Genomic DNA, 20,727 nt, shown 5'->3' on the forward strand with positions numbered 1-20,727 from the left:
TAAAGCTAACCTGAAATAATTGATCTATTTTAGTTGAGACTAAAGACACACAGTCTGGAAGTAAACTACTGAAGTCAGTGACCTCTTAAATTTCCTTCTGGATCTAATGTTGAAAGAAAACCAAAGCAAAACAAAACATTCTGCCCTTAACACATTGTAAAATGCATGTCATATGGTCTGATAATAACTGACCTGACAAAAAAAAAAAGTCATCAGGTCTCTTTTAGACTCTAATGCAACATTTATGATCAATATCTCAATTGTGTTTTGTTTCCATTCTGCTAGAATGTTGGCAGAGATAATCCTTGGGCTTAATTTTTGTATAACTTGTACCTGCTCATTGTAAAAGAAAAAAAAATTAGTACTGATAAATAAAGTGAAGAAAAAGACTAGGCATTGCCCATAATTCTATCCCCCAGAGGTAACCATTGCTAACACTTCAGTGTATTTTCTTCCAGTGTGTTTAATTCTTTAAAACCAAGAAGAAAGGACTTTTTGGAGTCACGTTTCATATGAAAGGGACTGCTGAGTGCCTAGGGCCTGGGCAGAGACATTTGAGAAGAGATGTAAGGCACATATGTTTTCCCTGGCTTAGAAGAGCCCAAACAAACCATGAACAGTGTGATGGCTAGGGTCATGAACAGTTTATCTCCCCTTTTATTTAATTTGAGTGCCAAGGCAAGGGCATCTAAGTTCAATAGTGATAAGTTAAATTCCTACTGAGCTGAGGCATTCCTTCCTTGCTGGCCAAGGGAGGTTTCTTTAGGTACTTTTACATATTGATGGGCTTGGAAACCAAGAACTAGCATGGACCCAAAAGGTCACTGTGTCCAAATTCTCCTCCTAGGAAAACCATGTCTGAAGTGGTCAGCAGCATTGGGCATGCTTTCTATCTTAAGCTATCATTAATGTAAATTCCACAAGGTCTCTGGGTTGCATATGAAATGTCTCTTATTGTCAGAAAGTCTCAGCCTGTGTTAATAAGCCTATTTAAGCTTATTTACTCATAGATGTCTTCTGTGGAGAAGACTAATCAGAACTTTTGTTCCCTGAGGCTAGTAGGCCATCCCTCAGCCTTCTCTTCACTGGGCTATTTAGATTGAACCATATGGAATGGCCAATATCACATCATTTTTTACCTTAAAAAATAACAAATGTACATACTTAGACCTAATAAAGAACCCTAACTCTTCTTAACTTCTTTCAGAGGTTCTTTCTTTCTTTTGACAATTGAGGAGTTTTTCGTCCCCACTCTGGACCTTCTCCAATGTCCCTGTACCCTTCTTAGAATTCAGTGATTCATAGATGCATACTAGTGCCAGAATAATTGCTAACACCACAGAGAACTGATGCAGGCATAATTAACCATTCCTACTTTTTAAAATGTCAATTGGAATTTTTTAAAATTAAGGACAGTAAATGAGAGAAGACCCAGGTTAAAACATACTCCCATGGGTTTAGGGCTAGAAATAGTATGGAAAAAAAAGAGATATTATCAAATAAATAAACAAAATTGTGAGATTCCCTTGATCAACGATATCACTTTCTACTAGTTTAATATTTCATGACCAAGAAGATCCAATATGCCTATTTTTTCTTCCCTTCTCACCTTTAGCTCAACCATAAATTTCCAGCAACAGTGCACATGGCGCATCAAAAACCCACACCTGCTCTGGAAAAGGTTGTTCCACTGAAAAGGATCTACATTATTCAACAGCCTCGAAAATGTTAAGCCTGGATTTAAAACACAGCCGTCTGGCCAGCTGCCTCGAATATCTGACAGCTTAGCAAAAAGGGCCAAAGCTTTCCATAGGCATGCTGCACTTGCTTGGTAAATTAAACAGCTTTTGTATCTTCCCCTTTGACTTTAGGTAATAAAGCATCCAAACTTGTAAATCTGACACATCCCTGTGCCTCTTTTTGGTCCAGGTCAGAATCCCATTGATGTTTGCATATGTAATTCTGTAGATTAAGTGAAGCATCCAGAATACCTGACTGTTCCATCCACCTCCCTACATAAGCACTCTTCTTGACGCTGACCCTGAATTGTTCTACCCTCATTGAGTTCTCCTTGAAGGCAGAGGTTGGAGAGGAGTAGACTGGGCTTGGCAAAGGCCAATATCCAATGCAAACATAAGGAGTGACTCTTCTCAGTTTGTTTGTCTAAGGATGTTCAAGTTTTCACTTGAGGCGAAATGTCTTTTCCAGTTTCCCACATAAGTACATAGTTTGTTTTCAAGGCTCAGTGTGGGAAAATGAAAAATTAAATTGATTACAAACATATTATTTTCTGCCAAGCAATCAAGGACAGAAGGTAGAATTATAGCTTCAGTGGGAGAGTTGCTCAGGGCCTTCCAGAAAGCTCCAGAACAGGGCATTGTCGTTGGGCTACAGAAGTTATTTTCACTGGAGATGGTGTGGGAGAGAGAGTATTGCCATAACTAAGCATGCACTAGCTCTTCTCCCCTCTACCACACACACACACACTTCATGAATTCACATGTAAACAGTCAAGGGCATTCTCAGGTGACAGCTGGGGACAGCCATATCCTTTCCTCACAGAAGTTGGCTGTCACTCACTGCTTCACCATTCTGCACCTCCAGTTGAGAATGCTATTGGACTACCAGCCCTTCTCTTTACCCAGGGAAAGGGGCCAGCACTTCAGTCCTTCACTGAACAGGTTGACAACTCTTGGAGTATGACCTGGTGCTGAGCCTGTCTCTGATTCTTGGAAACAAGAGGCACTTGGCTAATGCCCACTTGGATGTGGGGATGCATCCACCTCCTCCCCTCCATTTTTTGGCTCTTGTTCAAGAATAAGAGAATTGCTAGAGACAATATCAGACCTTCAGGCAATGCCAGCATGAATCAGTAAGACAGTTATTACCACCTCATTTTGGCTTAGCTCAGTTTCCTGTCCTCTGGGACTGCTGTCAGATATATCCCAGGAAGATAACTGTTGCAAGGAAAATGGACAGAAGTTCAAGGTCAGCCATCATTTTCCAAGGCGACAGTAACACAGACCAGATGGTGGGTACAGGTTGGAACATTGGACTAACGTTCAGGAGACGGAGATTCTACTACTGACCCTTACTAGTTCTGCAACCTTAAGCGAGCCACTTAACCTTTCCAATCCTTGCCAAATGGGCACAATAACACCTGACTCCCCAACTGAACCCTTTCAGTGTTGCATACTGCAAAGAGGATAAAATGACTACTGAGATTGGTAAAAGCTAATTAAAGAGTAGTGTGAGAGCAAGATGGTGCCAGGATGCCTATCCTAGAAGCTGCCAGAACTAGAGTAATAGTAGAACTCTATTAAGTTGAGACTAGAACAGGAAATTCAGAGAAAAGGTGGAGATTTGGGGCTAGATGGAGGCAGGAAGGAAACACGGGGAGGGGGTGATAAGAGAACTGAGAAACACAGATGGTGGCACTGCTAGATTTGCCTTTCTTTAGGGTGATATGAGGGCCAGCCACCCAAAGGAAGTGAGAAGGGAGGAAGGGTACCATTTTCTCTGTCTGGAGATGAGGGATATACTGTGGGGGAAGGGAGGCTGCTCGAAGGGAGCCTATGCAGTGAGGACCCACGCATTAACTTGAGTCTACAATTACAGTCATTTAAATCACCAAGTCACAGGGAGTCAGACGTTTGGTATGAGCTTCAGATCTGAAAGGAAATTGGAATTCCCTTGGCTAATGTAACAGCAGAGGAAGGTCCAGGAGAGAATTCTGTGGTGATGTGGAGGCATGTGCAAGAGGCCACAAGAGCTGCCCACTGTCCCTCCTGAGGAAGAGATCCCGGCATGGATGTGCTGTGGCTCCACTCAGGAGCCCCCAGCCATGGGTCATGGGCCCAGCAAAGGCCATGACAAGGAGGAGGGGCTGCCGTGGGCTGGGAATTCACTGGCAGATAATTTTCTTCAGTTCATTTCAGTTCCGTTCACCAGATTCTATGCTAGGCACTGGGACATGAAGATGAATAAGACACAGCCCCTGTCCACCAGGATCTCTCAGACCAAAGGGAAATGGACCCCCAACAAATCAATAACAAGAGAGACTATAGATGCAGCTTGGTGGGGGCTGGGGTCATGCTGTGGATGAGGCTCAAGAACTCACCTGAAGGTCACGTGCAAGCCAAAAAAAGCCATGGTGGCTGTGGAGACCAATAACTCATGTGTGGATCTTTAATAAACAGACTTTCCTTAAGCTTATTATGAAATCTTCAAACATACACAAAAGCCGAGTGGCTATTATATTAAACCCTCACTTACCCATCACAGGGCTTCAACAACATGGACCGTCTTGGTTTGGCTACAGCATCTGGCCCCCTACTTCTTTGCTCTTTTCCCTCTCTCCTTCTGGATTATTTTAGAGTGAAGCCTAAACCTCATATCGTTTCATCTAGAGATACTTCAGTATGTTATCTCCAAAAGATAAACCTTCATGTGTGCTCTCTCTCTCTCTCTGTATCTCTTTCTCCTTCTGTAAACTGATTTTTCACCAAGATTGAGGAGAATCTTTCCCCACAGAAGGGAGACTAGCATTGCTAGCTATGCTAGGCACAAGAGCCAAAACAAACAAGACCGCCGCTGAGCCAGGGAAGCTGAGAGAGTGTGTGGAGTTCAGAGGGTAGATGATGAAGCTGGCCTTCAAGTCCAAGGAGGGAACCAGGAAACACGAAGTTGCTGGGGACAAACAAGAGGTACAGGAAGAAAATGACAGGCAAAACTAGGTCTTGCCAAGGAAAAAGATATAGAGAACACTTAGAAATAGCTATTTCTGAGGCCACTCAAAAAAACACAGAGTAAGAGAGGAACAAAGGATGATAAATTATTGGCAGGAAAAACTAAAATCAATTTATCCAACAAACACTTGCCAGGTTTCTCCTGTGTGATAGGCTTCATTTAGATAGACCCCAAGTCCAAGGAATATATGCCTAGCATTTGACATATGTCATGTTTTATCTGATTTATTTTATTTGTTTATTTATTTATTCATTCATTCATTTTGAGACAGGGTCTTACTCGGTCGTCCAGGCTGGTGTGCAGTGGCGCAATCATGGCTCACTGTAGCCTCAATCTCCCCGGTTCAGATGATCCTCCCAAGCTGCTGGGACCACAGGTGTAAGCCACCACATCCATGTCTGGCTAATTTTTTATTTTCTGTAGAGACAACATTTCCCCGTATTGCCCAGGCTGGTCTCAAACTCCTAGGCTCAAGCGATCCTCCCACCTTGGCCTCCAAAAGTGCTGGCTTACGGGCATGAGCCACTGCACCTGACCTGGGCTATGTTTTGTTTTAAAGAACATCTAGATGTCAGGTGGTGTCACCACCCCCTTTAGAATGATAAGATTGGTTCAAATTCCCATATTATCCCCAGTGGATATTCAAAGCCCTCTCCAAGATGTCTGTAAATTCCCAGGAGGGTTACACTGGTATGGTCACCTCTGATTTTCAGTGAATTCATTCATTGCTTGCTGTCCCTGTGCCCCCACCACCCTGATCTGGACCCAGCTCTTTTCCATGATTTCCCTAAAAGTCTTCTTCAGTGGGTGGCAAAATTTACTAAAGACTTGATAGAGCATTTACATCATGGTAACCAGACGACATCCAGTAGAATGTCCGCTACCCTCATTCTATTTGTGTGTCCTTCCACCCACTTCCCACTGCCACCCCCACCCCACCCCACCCCACCCCACCCCAGGACTTCATTCACTATTCATGTCACCTGGGGCAGCCTCCATCTTGCTGGCAGTGCTCCCCTCTCCCACTCTCCCTTCCCTCACTTTTCTTCCCTTACCCTGTTCAGTTTCAAATTCGCAATTCAGCTACTTCTCTGGTTGTTGAACCCCTGGAAAACCATGTCACTTTACCCCAAAATAGTCTCCTCACCCTCAAACAGCTGTGACACCAACTGTCAGGATGTCAACATTTTTGTCCAAATATGATAGATGAACAATGAATTAATTAGAAAAAATGAAGTGATAGAGAACCTGAGACAAGAGAAATGAGAAGCCAAAGGAAAAGGAAGAGAAGTTTCAAATAAAATCTTGAAGGCCTGAAAGAAATACAAACACAAAAGTAGGGCAAGCAGAGCTTCTGCTAAAAAATATATAAGACAGAATTTTAAACATAGTTTTCCATACAGTATTTCATGGAATTGTCACAAGAATTCTGAAAGATGATAGCTATTATTATCCTATTATACCGATGGGAAAAATGAGCCTCTGGGAAATTAAGAGATTCCTTAATGTCTTATAGTTTGTTAACTAGAGAAATTTATCTGGGGCTCTCGTAATCCCAAATCTAGAGCTGTCTCTGTTGCTAACCCGTAAGAAAATAGGTTGGAGCTGAAGCTTAGAAGTTTCCAAACAGAGAGGATCGAGATCTAATTTTGACTTAGGAAATAGAAATGAATTTGAAGAGAGAAATCTGTGTGTGAGAGAACTGATGTGGGATTCACCGAATACCTCAATAGGGAGGAGCCACACAAACACAGCTTCTCAGAGTTTTCTTTGAAAGGTGCTATGGTTTGAATGTTTGTCTCCTCCAAAGCTCATGTGGAAATTTAATCTCCAATGTGGCAGAGTTGAGAGGTGGGGCCTTTGAGAGGTGATTGGGTCAAGAGGGCTCTGCCCTACTGCATGGATTAATGCATTCAGGGATTAGTGGATTAATGGGTTATCATGGGACTGGGCCTGGTGGCTTTATAAGGAGAAGAAGGGAGGCCTGGGCTTAGCGTGCTCAGCCCCCTCCCCAAGTGTGATGCTCTGCACCACCTCGGGACTCTGCAGAGAACCTCCACCAACAAGAAAGGGCCCCCAGATGTGGCTTCTCAACCTTGGATTTCTCAGCCTCCATAACTGTAAGAAATAGATTTCTTCTCTTTATAAATTACCCAGTTTCAGGTACTCTGCAACAGAAAACAGACTAAGACAGATATAATGTGAAAGCTTGAAAGATCATGGAAGTGAACTGGGTTGTGAGAAAAGATCAAATGTGCAGGATGAGCCTTCGAAAGACAAATGAAAGATAAAAGGCAACTTTGCACAGGACACCTCTCCTGTGTACAGCAAGAGACATGAGGCTAGGGGACATGTCAAGTGAGGCTTCGGAAAGGAGCTAGGGCAGGGGAAAGGTGACCTTGCACTGAAGTATTCATTATCAGACTGTAAGGTGTAGTAACAGAGATCTGAATGGTTCCTACAATGGCTTTGCAAATCAGTCTAACTCATTGCAGAAGCATGTTTTGAATGACCTGGATGCCTACTTTATGAGCAAGTGTATTACAGGACCTCTGGCCCAAGTTCACACTGGGATTTTTAACCCATCAACAGTGCCAGTATTCTATCTCAGAGACCTATGAGAAAAGAATGGAGGAGGACTTAACAGAAATGTTCCTCGTGAACAAAATGTCATGGTAGTGTGAAAAGAGACAAATGAGAGAACTGAGTCATTGTAAACTTGCTAAAGTTATGAAACTAGCCAGAATCGTATCTATATTAGAACAGCCATCGATCATAAATAAAATAACTTAGGTCAACACTGTGGATGCAGAGGAATTTTTTTTTCTTTTTTAAAAGAAGGCCTATCAGTTATTCAAATTAAAGAACCATTCGAGTGGAGAGAAGAATGTTTATTTAGCCGCCCATGCTAGCCGTTTGAATATGGCAGGATTGAAAGGATCATAAGCAAAAATGCTAGAGGTCATAAAATGTAAAGTGCAGGATTTTATCATCTCTATGTACACGATGAAGAGATTGAAATTAATTTCTAAAAACACAGGAAATTGGGTAGAAGTGAAGAAGAACAGAAGTCCTGCTCCTCTTTAAAGATTTCAGAAAAATGAAACATTTTCTTTAACAAATAAAGAGAACTTTCCAAAGGAGTATAGCCAGAGGCTTTTAAGGATAAAATAGATATTGCTGCAGAAGTGTTTAAGAGACAGCACAGGTAAATAAAATGGAGGTGAAGACACTGGAGCAGAAATAGTGAAATTGAAGACCAGATGAAACAGAATGGGGAGGATGAGAGCAGAAAAGGTCAGGCAAGAACAAAAACACTCTCACCAGAAACCTGAGGTCTGGGAGAAGAGCGAGGACTGTCACAAGATTAAAATGGACAGAATAAGAAGGCACCAGAAGAGAGCCTTGAGATAATGGAAAGGTTTAACCAAACGTATCAAGTGCAAAGAAAGATTGAGTGGCCAGCTCGGCTGTAGGCTGACGAAGAAACAAGCAATCTGACAGCGGACATCATGGGTCAAGTGGCTGTGAGTGAGCTGGGTTTGGAAGAAAGGAAGCACCCCGGGTCTGGCAGGCGTCCTGAGTAGTTCCACCAGGCGTTTAAGAACTGAGCAAAGCACTGTTTTCCGTGACAGACACTTGAGAGGAAGGCGGAGTGTCCTGTACAGTAAAACAAGGAGCTGGGATATTTAAAAAAAAAAAAAAAAAAAAAAAAAACGGAAGGTGGATGCTGGGAAGTAGAGGTCACTATCTTTATAAACCTGTAGTTGGAGACTTTGTAGCAGAATTCTAGACAAAGTTTAAACAGAAAAAGTTGTCTGGACTGGTGTGAAATGACAAAAATGTCAGGGGCTTAGCAGGGATAATCAACAGTGTGGGTGGGGGTGGGAGAGGGGGATGGTCCCCGACCACACAAGCATTTGTAAAAAAAAAAAAAGAAAGAAAGAAAAGAAAAGAAAAAAGAAAAAAAGCCTTTTTGCTGTGTCTCCAAGGACTAGCTATTTGGCCTCCCTTTTCTGATTCCTGAAACACACCAAAGGGGCTGGAGTAGCACAAATCAGTCTATTTTTATCAGGCAAGAATGAAGGCCCAATACTGCCATATCTTTTTATTCTTCTCAAAAGCAATCTGAAATATAGGTTTTGTGTGAAATCTTCTGAATTTGATACGTTGGCTCAACTTTCTTATGTTTATTTATTTATTATTCTTTTTTTTTTTTTTTTGTCTGAGACGGAGTCTCGCTCTGTTGCCCAGGCTGGAGTACAGTGGCGCGATCTCGGCTCACTGCAAGCTCCGCCTCCCGGGTTCACGCCATTCTCCTGCCTCAGCCTCCCGAGTAGCTGGGACCACAGGCGCCCGCCACAACGCCCGGCTAATTTTTTGTATTTTTAGTAGAGACGGGGTTTCACCGTGTTTTCCTGACCTCGTGATCTGCCCGCCTCAACCTCCCAAAGTGCTGGGATTACAGGCGTCAGCCACTGCGCCCGGCCTTTCATGTTTATTTTTACTATACACTGTGCAGACAAATAATTGAGTCTGCATGTTCAATTTGGCCCGTGGGCCACCGTTTCGTGCAAGCCAAGATTTTCACGCCGAGCCTGCACAACCGTCCTACGTTCCTGATGACCTGAGGGATGTAAGGGCAGGGCTTGCCTCTCTGACAGGAGGGATGCAAGGAAATAGTTAATAACCTTAGAGTTTGGCAAGAAGTAGGATGTGAAGATGAGAAGGAAATGGCCCACTTTAAGAAGAGGCCGGTTTTAGTTTCCGCAGGTGGTAGCATTCTGGCAGTTACTGAAGGGTTTACATCAGCACTGGCAAAATAAAACACAAGGTCATAAAAATAAAAGAACCAAAGAAATCTGATAATATTGATGGTACGGATGGATGAAGAGGCTAGGCCCATGAGGATTTCTGTTTCACGGTTTGGAGGGTGTAGAATAATAGCTATCATTTGCTGAGAATTTACTGTGTGCCAGAGGCTGTCCATTATATTTAATCTCTAATATTTACAACAACCCCTTTTACAAATGCTGAAGGATTATTCAGAGGAGTTAAGGCATACAACACCCAGGCCCCTGGACCTTTATGCTTTCTCCTTTAACTGGAAATCTCTCCATTACTTTTTTTTGCCAAAATATTCATTGCAACACTACTCACGTGTTTAAAAAGCCAACAAAACGGTCAAATAATTCCTCTCCTAGATATATAGCCAGGAAATAGAACACATATCCACACAAAAACTTGTACACAAATGTCACAGCAGCTTTATTCATAATAGTCAAAAATTAAAAACAACTCAAATGTCCATCAACTGACAAACAGGTAAAAAAGATGCGGTATCTCTATACCCTGGCATATTACTTGACAATAAAAAGGAATGAAGTGCTGATTCATGCTACAACATGGATCAATCTTGAAAACATTATGCTAAGTGAAAGAAGCCAGTCACAAAAGACCACATATTGTTCCATTTACATAAAATGTCCAGAATAGGCAAAATTATACAGGTAGTAAGTGGAAGTGGTTGCCTAAGACTCAGGGACAGAAAGAGTTGGAGGTTGCATTTTTAACCCTAAATATTAATAGCATAGGATTTCTTTGAAGGATGCTGAAGATGTTCTCAGATTGATTATACTGATGGTGGCACAACTCTGAAAATACTAAAAACCATTGAATTATACACTTAAATAAGTGAAATTGTATGATACATCAATTATCCCAATAGAGCTGTTACAAAAAAACAAAAGATATGAAGAGAACATTGATTTTGAAATATCTGTTGCATGTCATGAAACACAAATTATTACCTAATAAAGGTTGGCACCAATTTTATATTCTAACTTCTTCACCAACCCAAACTGTGGTCCAATCCCCAGGCTTGTGGCACTCAATACTGGGGCTTGGCTACACCTTGGGCCTTAGACTATCCAGGGCATAAGCATTTTGTGTGTGTGTGAGACAGGGTCTCACTCTGTCATCCAGGTTGGGGTGCAGTGGTGCAATCACAGCTCACTGCAGCCTCCACCTCCTGGGCTCAAGAGATCCTCCCACCTCAGCCTCCAGAATAGCTGGGGACTACAGGTGTGAGCCATCATGCCCAGCTAATTTTTTAATTTTTTATAGAGACAAGGTCTCCCCATGTTGTCCAGGCTGGTCTCGAATTCCTGGGCTCAAGTGATCCTCCCGTCTCAGCCTCCCAAATTGCTGGTATTACAGGCATGAACTACTGTGCCTGGCCCTCACATAAGCATTTCACATACAGTATCTCATTTACTTCCATGACAGCCCCACGAGAAGGGTATTATTATTATTCCCATGGGAAGGATGAGGAAATGCTTAGTGAGACTGCATCATTTACTAAACAATGAAGTTGGTATCTGGCAGAGCCAGGGTGCAAAACCAGACAGCTGGATGTCACAGCCTGGACTTCCCACACAAAACCCCACATGCTCATACACTGTTTGTGGGATTGTAGATTGGTACATATTAACTTTCTGGAGGGTAATTTGACAGGGTGTATCAAAAGTTATTTTAAAAACCCATACTTTTTAACCCAGCAACTCTACTTCTAAAAATTTATTCTATAAAAATTATTGGACAAGTAAATAAATATATATATACAAATATAAGGATGTTCATCAAGGTATTGTGTATATATAGCAATAGCCAATTAAAAAGACTTTTTAAAAGAAAAATTCTTATTTCTGTCCACAAAGTATTGGCTAAATTTAGCCCAGCACATCCCTCTGGCAGTGTAGCTGAGCTCAGGAAGGGTATGTCCTGTGGATTAGCATCTGGGGAGAGCAGGAGGGGTCAGAAGAAACAGGAGAATAGGAAGGAAGAACCCTTCACCAAACCAGGTCATGAGGCCCAGCCTGGGCTGACGTGTGTCACACTTGGAAAGGTCACCTCCTCACCACCATCCCAGTCTTCATGAGGATTGTAGAGCAGTGTCTATTAATGACAGAACCATTCTTCAATGTCGTTTACCCAAAACATATCATCTAGCATTAATCTATTCATAGAATGTTTCTGAAATATTTTTAAACTAGTTTTGGGGGCTGGGTGCGGTGTAATCCTAGCACTTTGGGAGGCCAAGGAGGGTGGATTGCCTGAGCTCAGGAGTTTGAGACCAGCCTGGGCAACACGGTGAAACCCCATCTCTACTAAAATACAAAAAAAAATTAGCCGGGTGTGGCGGCGTGTGCCTGTAGTCCCAGCTACTTGGAAGGCTGAGGCAGGATAATTGCTTGAACCTGGGAGATGGAGGTTGCAATGAGCCAAGAACACACCACTGCACTCCAGCCTGGGCAACAGAGCAAGACTCCATCTCCAAAAATAAAAATAAAAATAAACTGGTTTTGGGGCTGCAAAATACTACCTCATAGTAGTTAAAGCAGCCGTGTAAGACTCTGGGTCTTTGCCAGAGCCACGGGGGACAAGGCCAGCCCCCTTTCCTTCCTTAGACCTTCCATGCTTACCTCCACCTCCATATTTCTCCTCTTTCTCCAACAGGAACAAGTTCAGCTGGGAGTGAGGAATGAAAGGCAGGTCCAGCCTTTTCACCATGGTTGCAGCTGGAAGGAAACAAGTGGATTTGACACAAGGTGCTCCATATATATATATATATATATATATATATATATATATATATTTTTTTTTTTTTTTTTTTTTTTTTTTTTTTTTTTTTTTTGAGACAGAGTCTTGCTCTGTCACCCAGGCTGGAGTGCAGTGGCACAATCTCAGCTTACTGCAACCTCCACCTCCCAGGTTCAAGCGATTCTCCTGCCTCAGCCTCCCAAGTAGCTGGGACTACAGGCGTGTGCCACCATGCCTGGCTAAGTTTTGTATTTTTAGTAGAGACAGGGTTTCACCATGTTGGCCAGGCTGGTCTCGAACTCCTGACCTCAAGTGATCCACCCGCCTTGGCCTCCCAAAGTGCTGGGATTACAGGCGTGAGCCACTGCACCCAGCCTATATATTGTTAATTACTTTTAAACAAGGTATAGTTGAGGAATCTTCTTCCAACTTCATGACAGAACTATAATGGCCTGTGCAACATTTTCATTAGGACTTCAGGGAAGCTGCAGACTTTTAGAAATTAATGGCTTGATTTTACCAAAAGGAAGATGAAAAAACCCTCTAGAGACTGATAAATGGATGCCATTAAGAGTGTTTGATGAGCTCCACAGTGACACACCCAATTCACTTCCTCACCTATAACAGTAGATTGCCTAATGGCCATTTTGTACAATGTAAAAGTTAAGATTGATCTTATGTTTGGGAAACATTTGTTTCTACAAGAAAACTCTCTTGTTCGTATTGCATCACCATAAATTCATGAAGTTGGTAACTGTGCAATGGTTACATTTTTAGAAAATACATTCTGAAACATTTAGAGGTAGAGGATCCAGAACCTCAGATGGTTCAGATACAGTATGAGAGAGAAAGAGAGAGAGCGAGAGGAAACGCATGTGGGATAAAATATTGATAACAGGGAATCTGGTTAAGGGCATAGAAATGTTTTGTTTTGTTTTTTTTTGTTTTTTGAAGACAGGGTCTCACTCTCATTGATAGGCTGGAATGCAGTGGCGGCTCACTGCAGCCTTGACCTGCCAGGCTCAAGCAATCCTCTCACCTTAGCTTCTGGAGTAGCTGGGAACACTGGTATGCACCACCACATCAGGTTAATTTTTATATTTTTCATAGAAATGGGATCTTGCCATGCTGGCCAGGCTGGTCTTGAGCTCCTGGGCTCAAGTGATCCATCTGTCTAGGCTCCCAAAGTGCTGGGATTACCGTTGTGAGCCATTGCACCCAGAGGGCATAGAGATCTTTGTGCTATGTTTATTTTTGTAATATTTTTAAAATTTTGAAACCATGTTTACTATTTGGGTGACAGAATGGACTATTTGGGCTTCCAACAGAAGCCCAAACCTCAGCATCATGCAATATGTCCATGTAACAAACCTGCACATGTACCCCAAATCTAAAATTTATTTATTTATTTATTTAATTTATTTGTTTATTTTGAGATGGAATCTCGCTCTATTGCCCAGGCTGGAGTGCAGTGGCGTGAACACAGCTCACTGCAGCCTTGAACTCCTGGACTCAAGTGATCCTCCCACCTCAGCATCCCAAAGTGCTGGGATTACAGGCATGAGCCACCGTGCCCAACCTAAATTTTTTTTTTAAGGAAAAAAATAAAATAAAACTTACCATCATTTCTAAATCAAGTGCTAAACATTAAAAAAGTCTCTCTAGGCCAAAAACTAAGAATATACTGATGCTTCTCAAATGGTAACAAGGCACACTGGGAATAGTACTGGCCTACATCTGACATTATTTTTTTATAGTTATTTTAAATAGAAAATACACTTAGACAAGTGAAAACTCTGAACACTATGAAAAGGTAGGTACTGAGAACTGTCATTCCTTCCCATCCCCATCTACTCCGTTGCCTCTCACACTCTACAGGTAACCATATTTATTCATTTCTGATTTCTCTTTCCAGTGATTACTTATGCAAATACAAACAAATATGAATATATATTATTCCCCTCCCTCCTTTTTACACAAAAGGAGGCATGCCGTACACACCATTCTGTGCTTTGGTTTGGTCACCTAGCAGTATATGCTGTAGTCTCTTCAGCCTGACATCCTTTTAGGATGTCATCCCTGCCTGTAGAAAAGTGAACATAATTGCTGCTTCTATTTATTCACACAGAGAGTGTGCCCAAGCCTGATACCTGGCTCTGGATTAAATGAACTGTGCTTTGTATTTGCACTTCACAGCTGGCTAGAAAAGTCAACTCCTACAATTGTCAAAGGTCAAGTTCAGAATGTCTAGACACTTTCTTAAATATTCCGACTTGTTTTGAACTTCAAGGAAAAATGAAACTTCAAATATTTTTCTTGAAAGAACACAGAGAAGATGGGCTGGCCACAGAGTTTACTTACATTTTCATGATTCCTTTTTTAAATGCTTCACTCGGGGAATTTTCAGACAATCTTTGTTTTGTATTCCTGCCCTTTGTTATACATGGCTGCAACCCAGAACTGTCAGAGGAGATTAAGTTTATAAAAGAAGAGTTTCTACATTTTTGAAATATTTTGACTAAGTGAAATCATTTTTTTTTTTCTATCTGCAATGCAATTCAGCTCAGTTCGACAGATACTTACTGGGCCTTGTGCAAACCACTGAGCTTTAATAGATGAATGAGACATTGCTCCTGGCTTCAGGTGAACACAAATAATGTCTCTTTACTGTGGAAACTGCTATGGTACACAAGCAGGCACAGGCTGCTACAGGAGGACAAAAGAAGAATGCTGAGCTCTGCCTCATTAGAGAAAATGAGCTAAGTCATGAAGAGCAGTAAAAGCTGAGCAGAAAAAGAAGGGCAGGAGCAGCAGAAGCAAAGGTCATGAAGTTTCATGAACACGCAAAGGTAACTACTATAGGTAGGAAAGTAGCAAACTGTTTGAGCATCATTAGAGTCCACAGCAGGAGACATAGCTGCAAAAGGGAGAACCTTGTATGGCCTGCCAGGGAGTTTGGACTTGAATCTAAGCAGTGGTTAAAGAAAGGACCTTGGTCAGGTTTCCTTTTAGAAGGCTTGTCTTGGCTTTGATATGGAGGATGAATACGGGAAGGGATAAATCTATAGGCGGAGAGCCATAGAGGCCAAAAGGAGGCGTATATTAGAAAGGTTTGGGCAGCAGACACTGCAGGGCTTGATGATTGCTGGTCTGTGAGTGGGAGGAATCCAGGAGGATCCTTGGTCCTGACTCGTATGACTCAGGGAATGATGGTGCCATTTATTTATTTATTTATTATTTCATATCTTTATTTATTTATTTGAGATGGAGTCTTGCTCTGTCACCCAGGCTGGAGTGCAATGGTGTGATCTCGGCTCACTGCAATCTCTGCCTCCCAGGTTCAAGTGATTCTCCTGCCTCAGCCACCCGAGCAGCTGGGATTACAGGTGCGTGCCACCATGCCCAGCTAATTTTTGTATTTTTAGTAGAGGTGGGGTTTCACCATGTTGACCAGGCTGGTCTCGAACTCCTGACCTCTGGTGATCTGCCTGCCTCAGCCTCCCAATGTGCTGGGATTACAGGTGTGAGCCACCACACCCGGCCGACGGTGCCATTAAATGAATCAGGGAAACACAGCAGAAGGAGGGAGAGGATGATGGGTTCTGTTTGAGTCGTGTTGAATGTGAGGGTAGCAGGCAGATGCAGCTATGAATCTGATGATCAGAGGCGAGTTCTGGTATGAAAAATACGTATTCAAGCATTATACTAGTTTCCTGAGGCTACTGTAACAAATTACCACAAATTTAGTAGCTTAAAACAACATAAATTTACTCTGTTATGATTCTGGAAGTGAGAAGTCTAAAATTAGTCTCACTAAGCTAAAGTCAAGGTGTCAGCAGGGCTGGTTCCTTCTGGAGGCTCTAGGAGAGAATCCTTTTCCTTCTCTGCTCCGAGAGACTGCCTGCATTCCTCAGTTTCTGGCCCTTAATCCATCTTCAAAGCCAAGAGTGCAGCGTCTTGCTTCTGTTGTCGCATAGCTTTCTTCTTCTGTAGTCATGCCTCCCTCTGCCTCCCTTCTATCAGGACACGTGTGATTACATTGCACAGATAATCCAGGATAATATTCCCATCTCAAGATCACAATTGCACATTTTGCTTGATAAGGTATTATTCACAGGTTCCAGAGATTAGGACCTGGACATCTTTGGAAGCATTATTCAACCTACCATGTGTTGATAGCATAAAGTTAGTGAGAGTAGATACAACCGATGAGGTGAACGTGTATGGAGAGAAAAGGATGAGATCAAGACCAGAACACTGGAAACACCAAAGTTAAGAGAGTAAGCATTGGACTAGGCATGGTGGCTCATGCCTGTTACCCCAGCACTTTGGGAGGCCGAGGTGGGTGGATCGCTTGAGCCCAGGAGTTTGAGACCAGCCTGGGCAACACAGTGATACCCTATCTTTACAAAGAAAATAAAATTAGATGGGCATGGTGGCATGTGCCTGTAGTCCCAGCTACTTGGAAGGCTGAGGTGGGAGGATCACTTGAACCCCAGTGGTTGAGGCTGCAGTGAGCCAAGATCGTGCCACTACCCTCCAGTCAGGGAAACAGAACAAGACCCTGTCTCAAAAACTAATAATAATTGACTGGGCGCGGTGGCTTACGCCTGTAATCCCAGCACTTTGGAGGCCAAGGTGAGTGGATCACTTGAGGTCAGAAGTTGAAGACCAGCCTAGCCAACATGGTGAAACCCGTCTCTACTAAAAATACAAAAAATTGGCCAGGCGCAGTGGCTCATGCCTGTAATCCCAGCACTTTGGGAGGCCGAGGCGGGCAGATCGCGTGGTCAGGAGATCAAGACCATCCTAGCTAACACGGTGAAACCCTGTCTCTTCTAAAAATAGAAAAAATTAGCTGGGCATGGTGGCAGGCGCCTGTAGTCCCAGCTACTCGGGAGGCTGAGGCAGAAGAATGGCGTGAACCAGGGAGGCAGAGGTTGCAGTGAGCCAAGATCGTGCTACTGCACTCCTGCCTGGGTGACAGAGCAAGACTCCGTCTCAAAAATAAATAAATAAATAAATAAAATAAATAAAAATAAAAATACAACAAATTATCTGGGCCTGGTGGCGCATGCTTGTAATCCCAGCTACTCGGGAGGCTGAGTCAGGAGAATTGCTTGGACCTGGGAGGCGGAGGGTGCAGTGAGCTGAGATCGTGCCATTGTACTCCAGCCTAGGTGACAAGAGCAAAACTCCATCTCAAATAATAATAATAATAATTTTTTAATGAGTGAGCATTGGAAGAAGGAACCCAAAGAAGATGGAGAAGGAAGGCTGACCAAGGAGAGCACCAGGAAAGAACTGGTGTCATGGAGGGGAAGAATGGAGAGTTACAGGGAACAGTGGCAGGTGACATTTAGTAAACCACTTAGAGGTCCCTGGGCGTCTTTTCCATGGCGGTGTCAGTGAAGGGCAAGGGGTAGAAATCAGATGGCAGCAAATAACAGTCATGGTAATGGGGACAGATAGACAACCTTTCCAACAAGCTGGCTAAGAAGAAAAGAAAAGAGGCATGATGGCAACTAGAAAGAAATGCAGACTCAACAAGGGAAGCGATTTTGTGTTGTTCTGCTTTGTTTCTAAGAAGATGTGAGTTTGGAGCATGTTGGTAGGCTGAAAAGAAAGAGCCCATGGATTGGGAGAGGCTAAAGATTTATGCGGGAAAGACTCACTGAGAGAACAAGTTTCCAAAAGAGGCTGATGGGTAGGAATTCAAAAGCGCAGATCAGTGAAATTTAAAATATGCCTATCCTTTGATGCAGTTTCTCAGAATTTGTCTTCCAAGAAAAAAAATTTTTTTAAACTTATACAAATGTTCACATAAGGAGGAAAAATTGTATAAAATTGTTCAAAGGCAAAGAGATAGATGTATGTACAGGAGTATTCAATGCAGTATCACCAGTAAAAGGGAAAATTTGAAACAATTCACATGTCTATCAGAAAAGATTAGTTAAGCTATGGATTACAGAATCACTTTAAAGTCTTGCGGTGGAAAGATCTCCCTCATGGTATATGATTTCCAGACATAATAAAAGTTGATAACAAAAGTATACAGCCTCTATAGACTCCACAAATAAGTCTGGAAAAAAAACAGTTCTAGTCTACCTAATATATTTAAAAACTCCTTCAAATTCTTTTTTTTTTTTTTTTTGGAGACAGAGTCGCCCTCCATCCCCCAGGCTGGAGTGCAGTGGCGTGATCTCGGCTCACTGCAACCTCTGCCTCCTAGGTTCAAGTGATTCTCCTGCCTCAGCCTCCCAAGTAGCTGGGATTACAGGCACCCACCACCACACCCAACTAATTTTTTGTATTTTTAGTAGAGATCAGGTTTCACCATGATGGCCAAGATGGTCTCAAACTCCTGACCTCAAGGGATCCACCAGCCTTGGCCTCCCAAAGTGCTGGAATTACAGGCGTGAGCCACCATGCCAGCCCAAATTCATTTTTTAAAATAACAGCCTAATAGAAAATATGGGCAAAAGCTAGAAACTGGCATTTCATAGATAACAAACTTGAACAGCAAATATATATATATATTTTTTTAATAATCAATCTCATTAAGAATGAAAGCTATGTAAATGAGATCTTTCACTTTGTCAATAAGGTTAAGAAAAATTAGAAAGATTAATATGTGTTGTTGGTAAGGCTATAGAGAAAAAAACAGTCCAATGCAGATTGATGGAGCCTAAACATATACAACATTTGTAGAGAGCAATTTGGAAGTGTTTATCAAATCATTTTATTTGTATAAAAATAAAAATATTTATGGGGTACAAGTGTAATTTTGTTACCTACAGAGATTGCGTAGTGGTGAAATCAGGGCTTTTAGGGTATCCATCACCCAGAGTCACAATATTAAATGCACCTTTTCAGTCAGCAATTCTACTTCTAAGAATCTGTCTATACATTCACAAGAAATTATGAACCAGTATTTATTTTACCTGTTCATACTTTTTTACATGCTGGAACAGTGAAAAATTGGACATGACCTCATTGTTCATTAAGAGAAGAACAGTTAAATACATTATATAGAAAGTATGTAATGGAATACTGGGCAGCTATTAAAAAGAAAGAATTAGATCTAGATGTAGTAAGTTACAAAGAAATGGATTTACCTGAGGTCAGGAGTTCCATACCAGCCTGACCAACATGGAGAAACCCCATCTCTACTAAAAATACAAAATTAGCCAGATGTGGTGGCGCATGCCTGTAATCCCAACCACTCAGGAGGCTGAGGCAAGAGAGTCGCTTGAACCCGGGAGGCAGAGGTTGCGGTTATCCGAGATTGCGCCATTGCACTCCAGTGTGGGCAACAAGCGCAAAACTCTGACTCCAAAAAAAAAAAAAAAAAAAAGAGGCCAAGAGCGGTGGCTCACGCCTGTAATCTCAGCACTTTGGGAGGCCGAGGCAGGCGATCACAAGGTCAGGAGATTGAGACCATCCTGGCTAACACAGTGAAACCCCGTCTCTACTAGAAATACAAAAAATTAGCTGGGCGTGGTGGCGGGCGCCTGTAGTCCCAGCTGCTGGGGAGGCTGAGGCAGGAGAATGGCGTGAACCCAGGTGGCGGAGCTTGCAGTGAGCTGAGATCGCGCCACTGCACTCCAGCCTGGGTGACAGAGCAAGACTCCGTCTCAAAAAAAAAAAAAAAAAAAAAAAAAAAAGGATTTATAATATTTAAGTAAACAAGAAAAGAAATAGCTAATTCCAGGTATAGCATGATCCCATTTCCAGGAACAAAAACCATTTCTATGTACTAGACAAGGATTTAATAACACACATATCAACTCTCCAATGGATTATGCTAGGGGAAAAAAGCCAGGGCTCCATGGTGGCTCAGGCCTGTAATCCCAGCACTTTGGGAGGCTGAGATGAGTGGATAACTTGAGGTCAGGAGTTCAAGACCAGCCTGGCCAACATGGTGAAACCCCGTCTCTACTAAAAACACAAAAATTAGCCGAGTGTTGGTGGCACATACCTGTAATCCCAGCTACTCAGGAGGCTGAGGCAGGAGAATCTCTTGAACCTGGGAGATGGAGGTTGCAGTGAGCCGAGATCGTGCCCCTGCACTCCAGCCTGGGCGACAGAGTGAGACTCGGCTGAAAAGGCTGCACATTGTATGATTCCATTCATATGGCCCTCTAGAAAAAGCGAAACTATAGGAACAGAAAATAGATCAATGGTTGCCAGGGCTGGGAGTCAGGGAGCAGGTGACTATAAAGGGACACAAAAAAAGTTTCTTGTTGTTATGGAAATGTTCCGTAACTCAATTGTGGTTTTGGTTGCACAACTATATGTATTTTTACAAATTCGTAGAACCGTACACTACAAATGGTGAGTTTTACTGTATGTGAATTACACGTCAATTAACCA

At 42.5% G+C, this 20,727-nt stretch overlaps 1 protein-coding gene across 2 annotated transcripts in view; it reads left to right on the forward strand.

Annotated features, from left to right (window-relative positions):
• DAPL1 (death associated protein like 1) overlaps positions 1-20,727 on the forward strand; it is a 67,352-nt gene that overhangs the window by 18,851 nt on the left and 27,774 nt on the right. Inside the window, exon 4 of one of the 2 annotated variants that reach the window (XM_003832698.5) lies at positions 1,616-1,901. The exons of the other annotated variant lie outside the window; for it this stretch is intronic. Within the exon in view, the coding sequence (XP_003832746.1) occupies positions 1,616-1,732 (117 nt within the window). The 3' untranslated portion in view covers positions 1,733-1,901. Of the gene's footprint in view, positions 1-1,615; positions 1,902-20,727 lie in introns of those variants that run through there. 2 annotated transcript variants of the gene reach the window in all.

This window comes from Pan paniscus, chromosome 13, assembly GCF_029289425.2.
Source record: "Pan paniscus chromosome 13, NHGRI_mPanPan1-v2.0_pri, whole genome shotgun sequence".
Classification (NCBI taxonomy): Eukaryota; Metazoa; Chordata; class Mammalia; order Primates; family Hominidae; genus Pan; species Pan paniscus.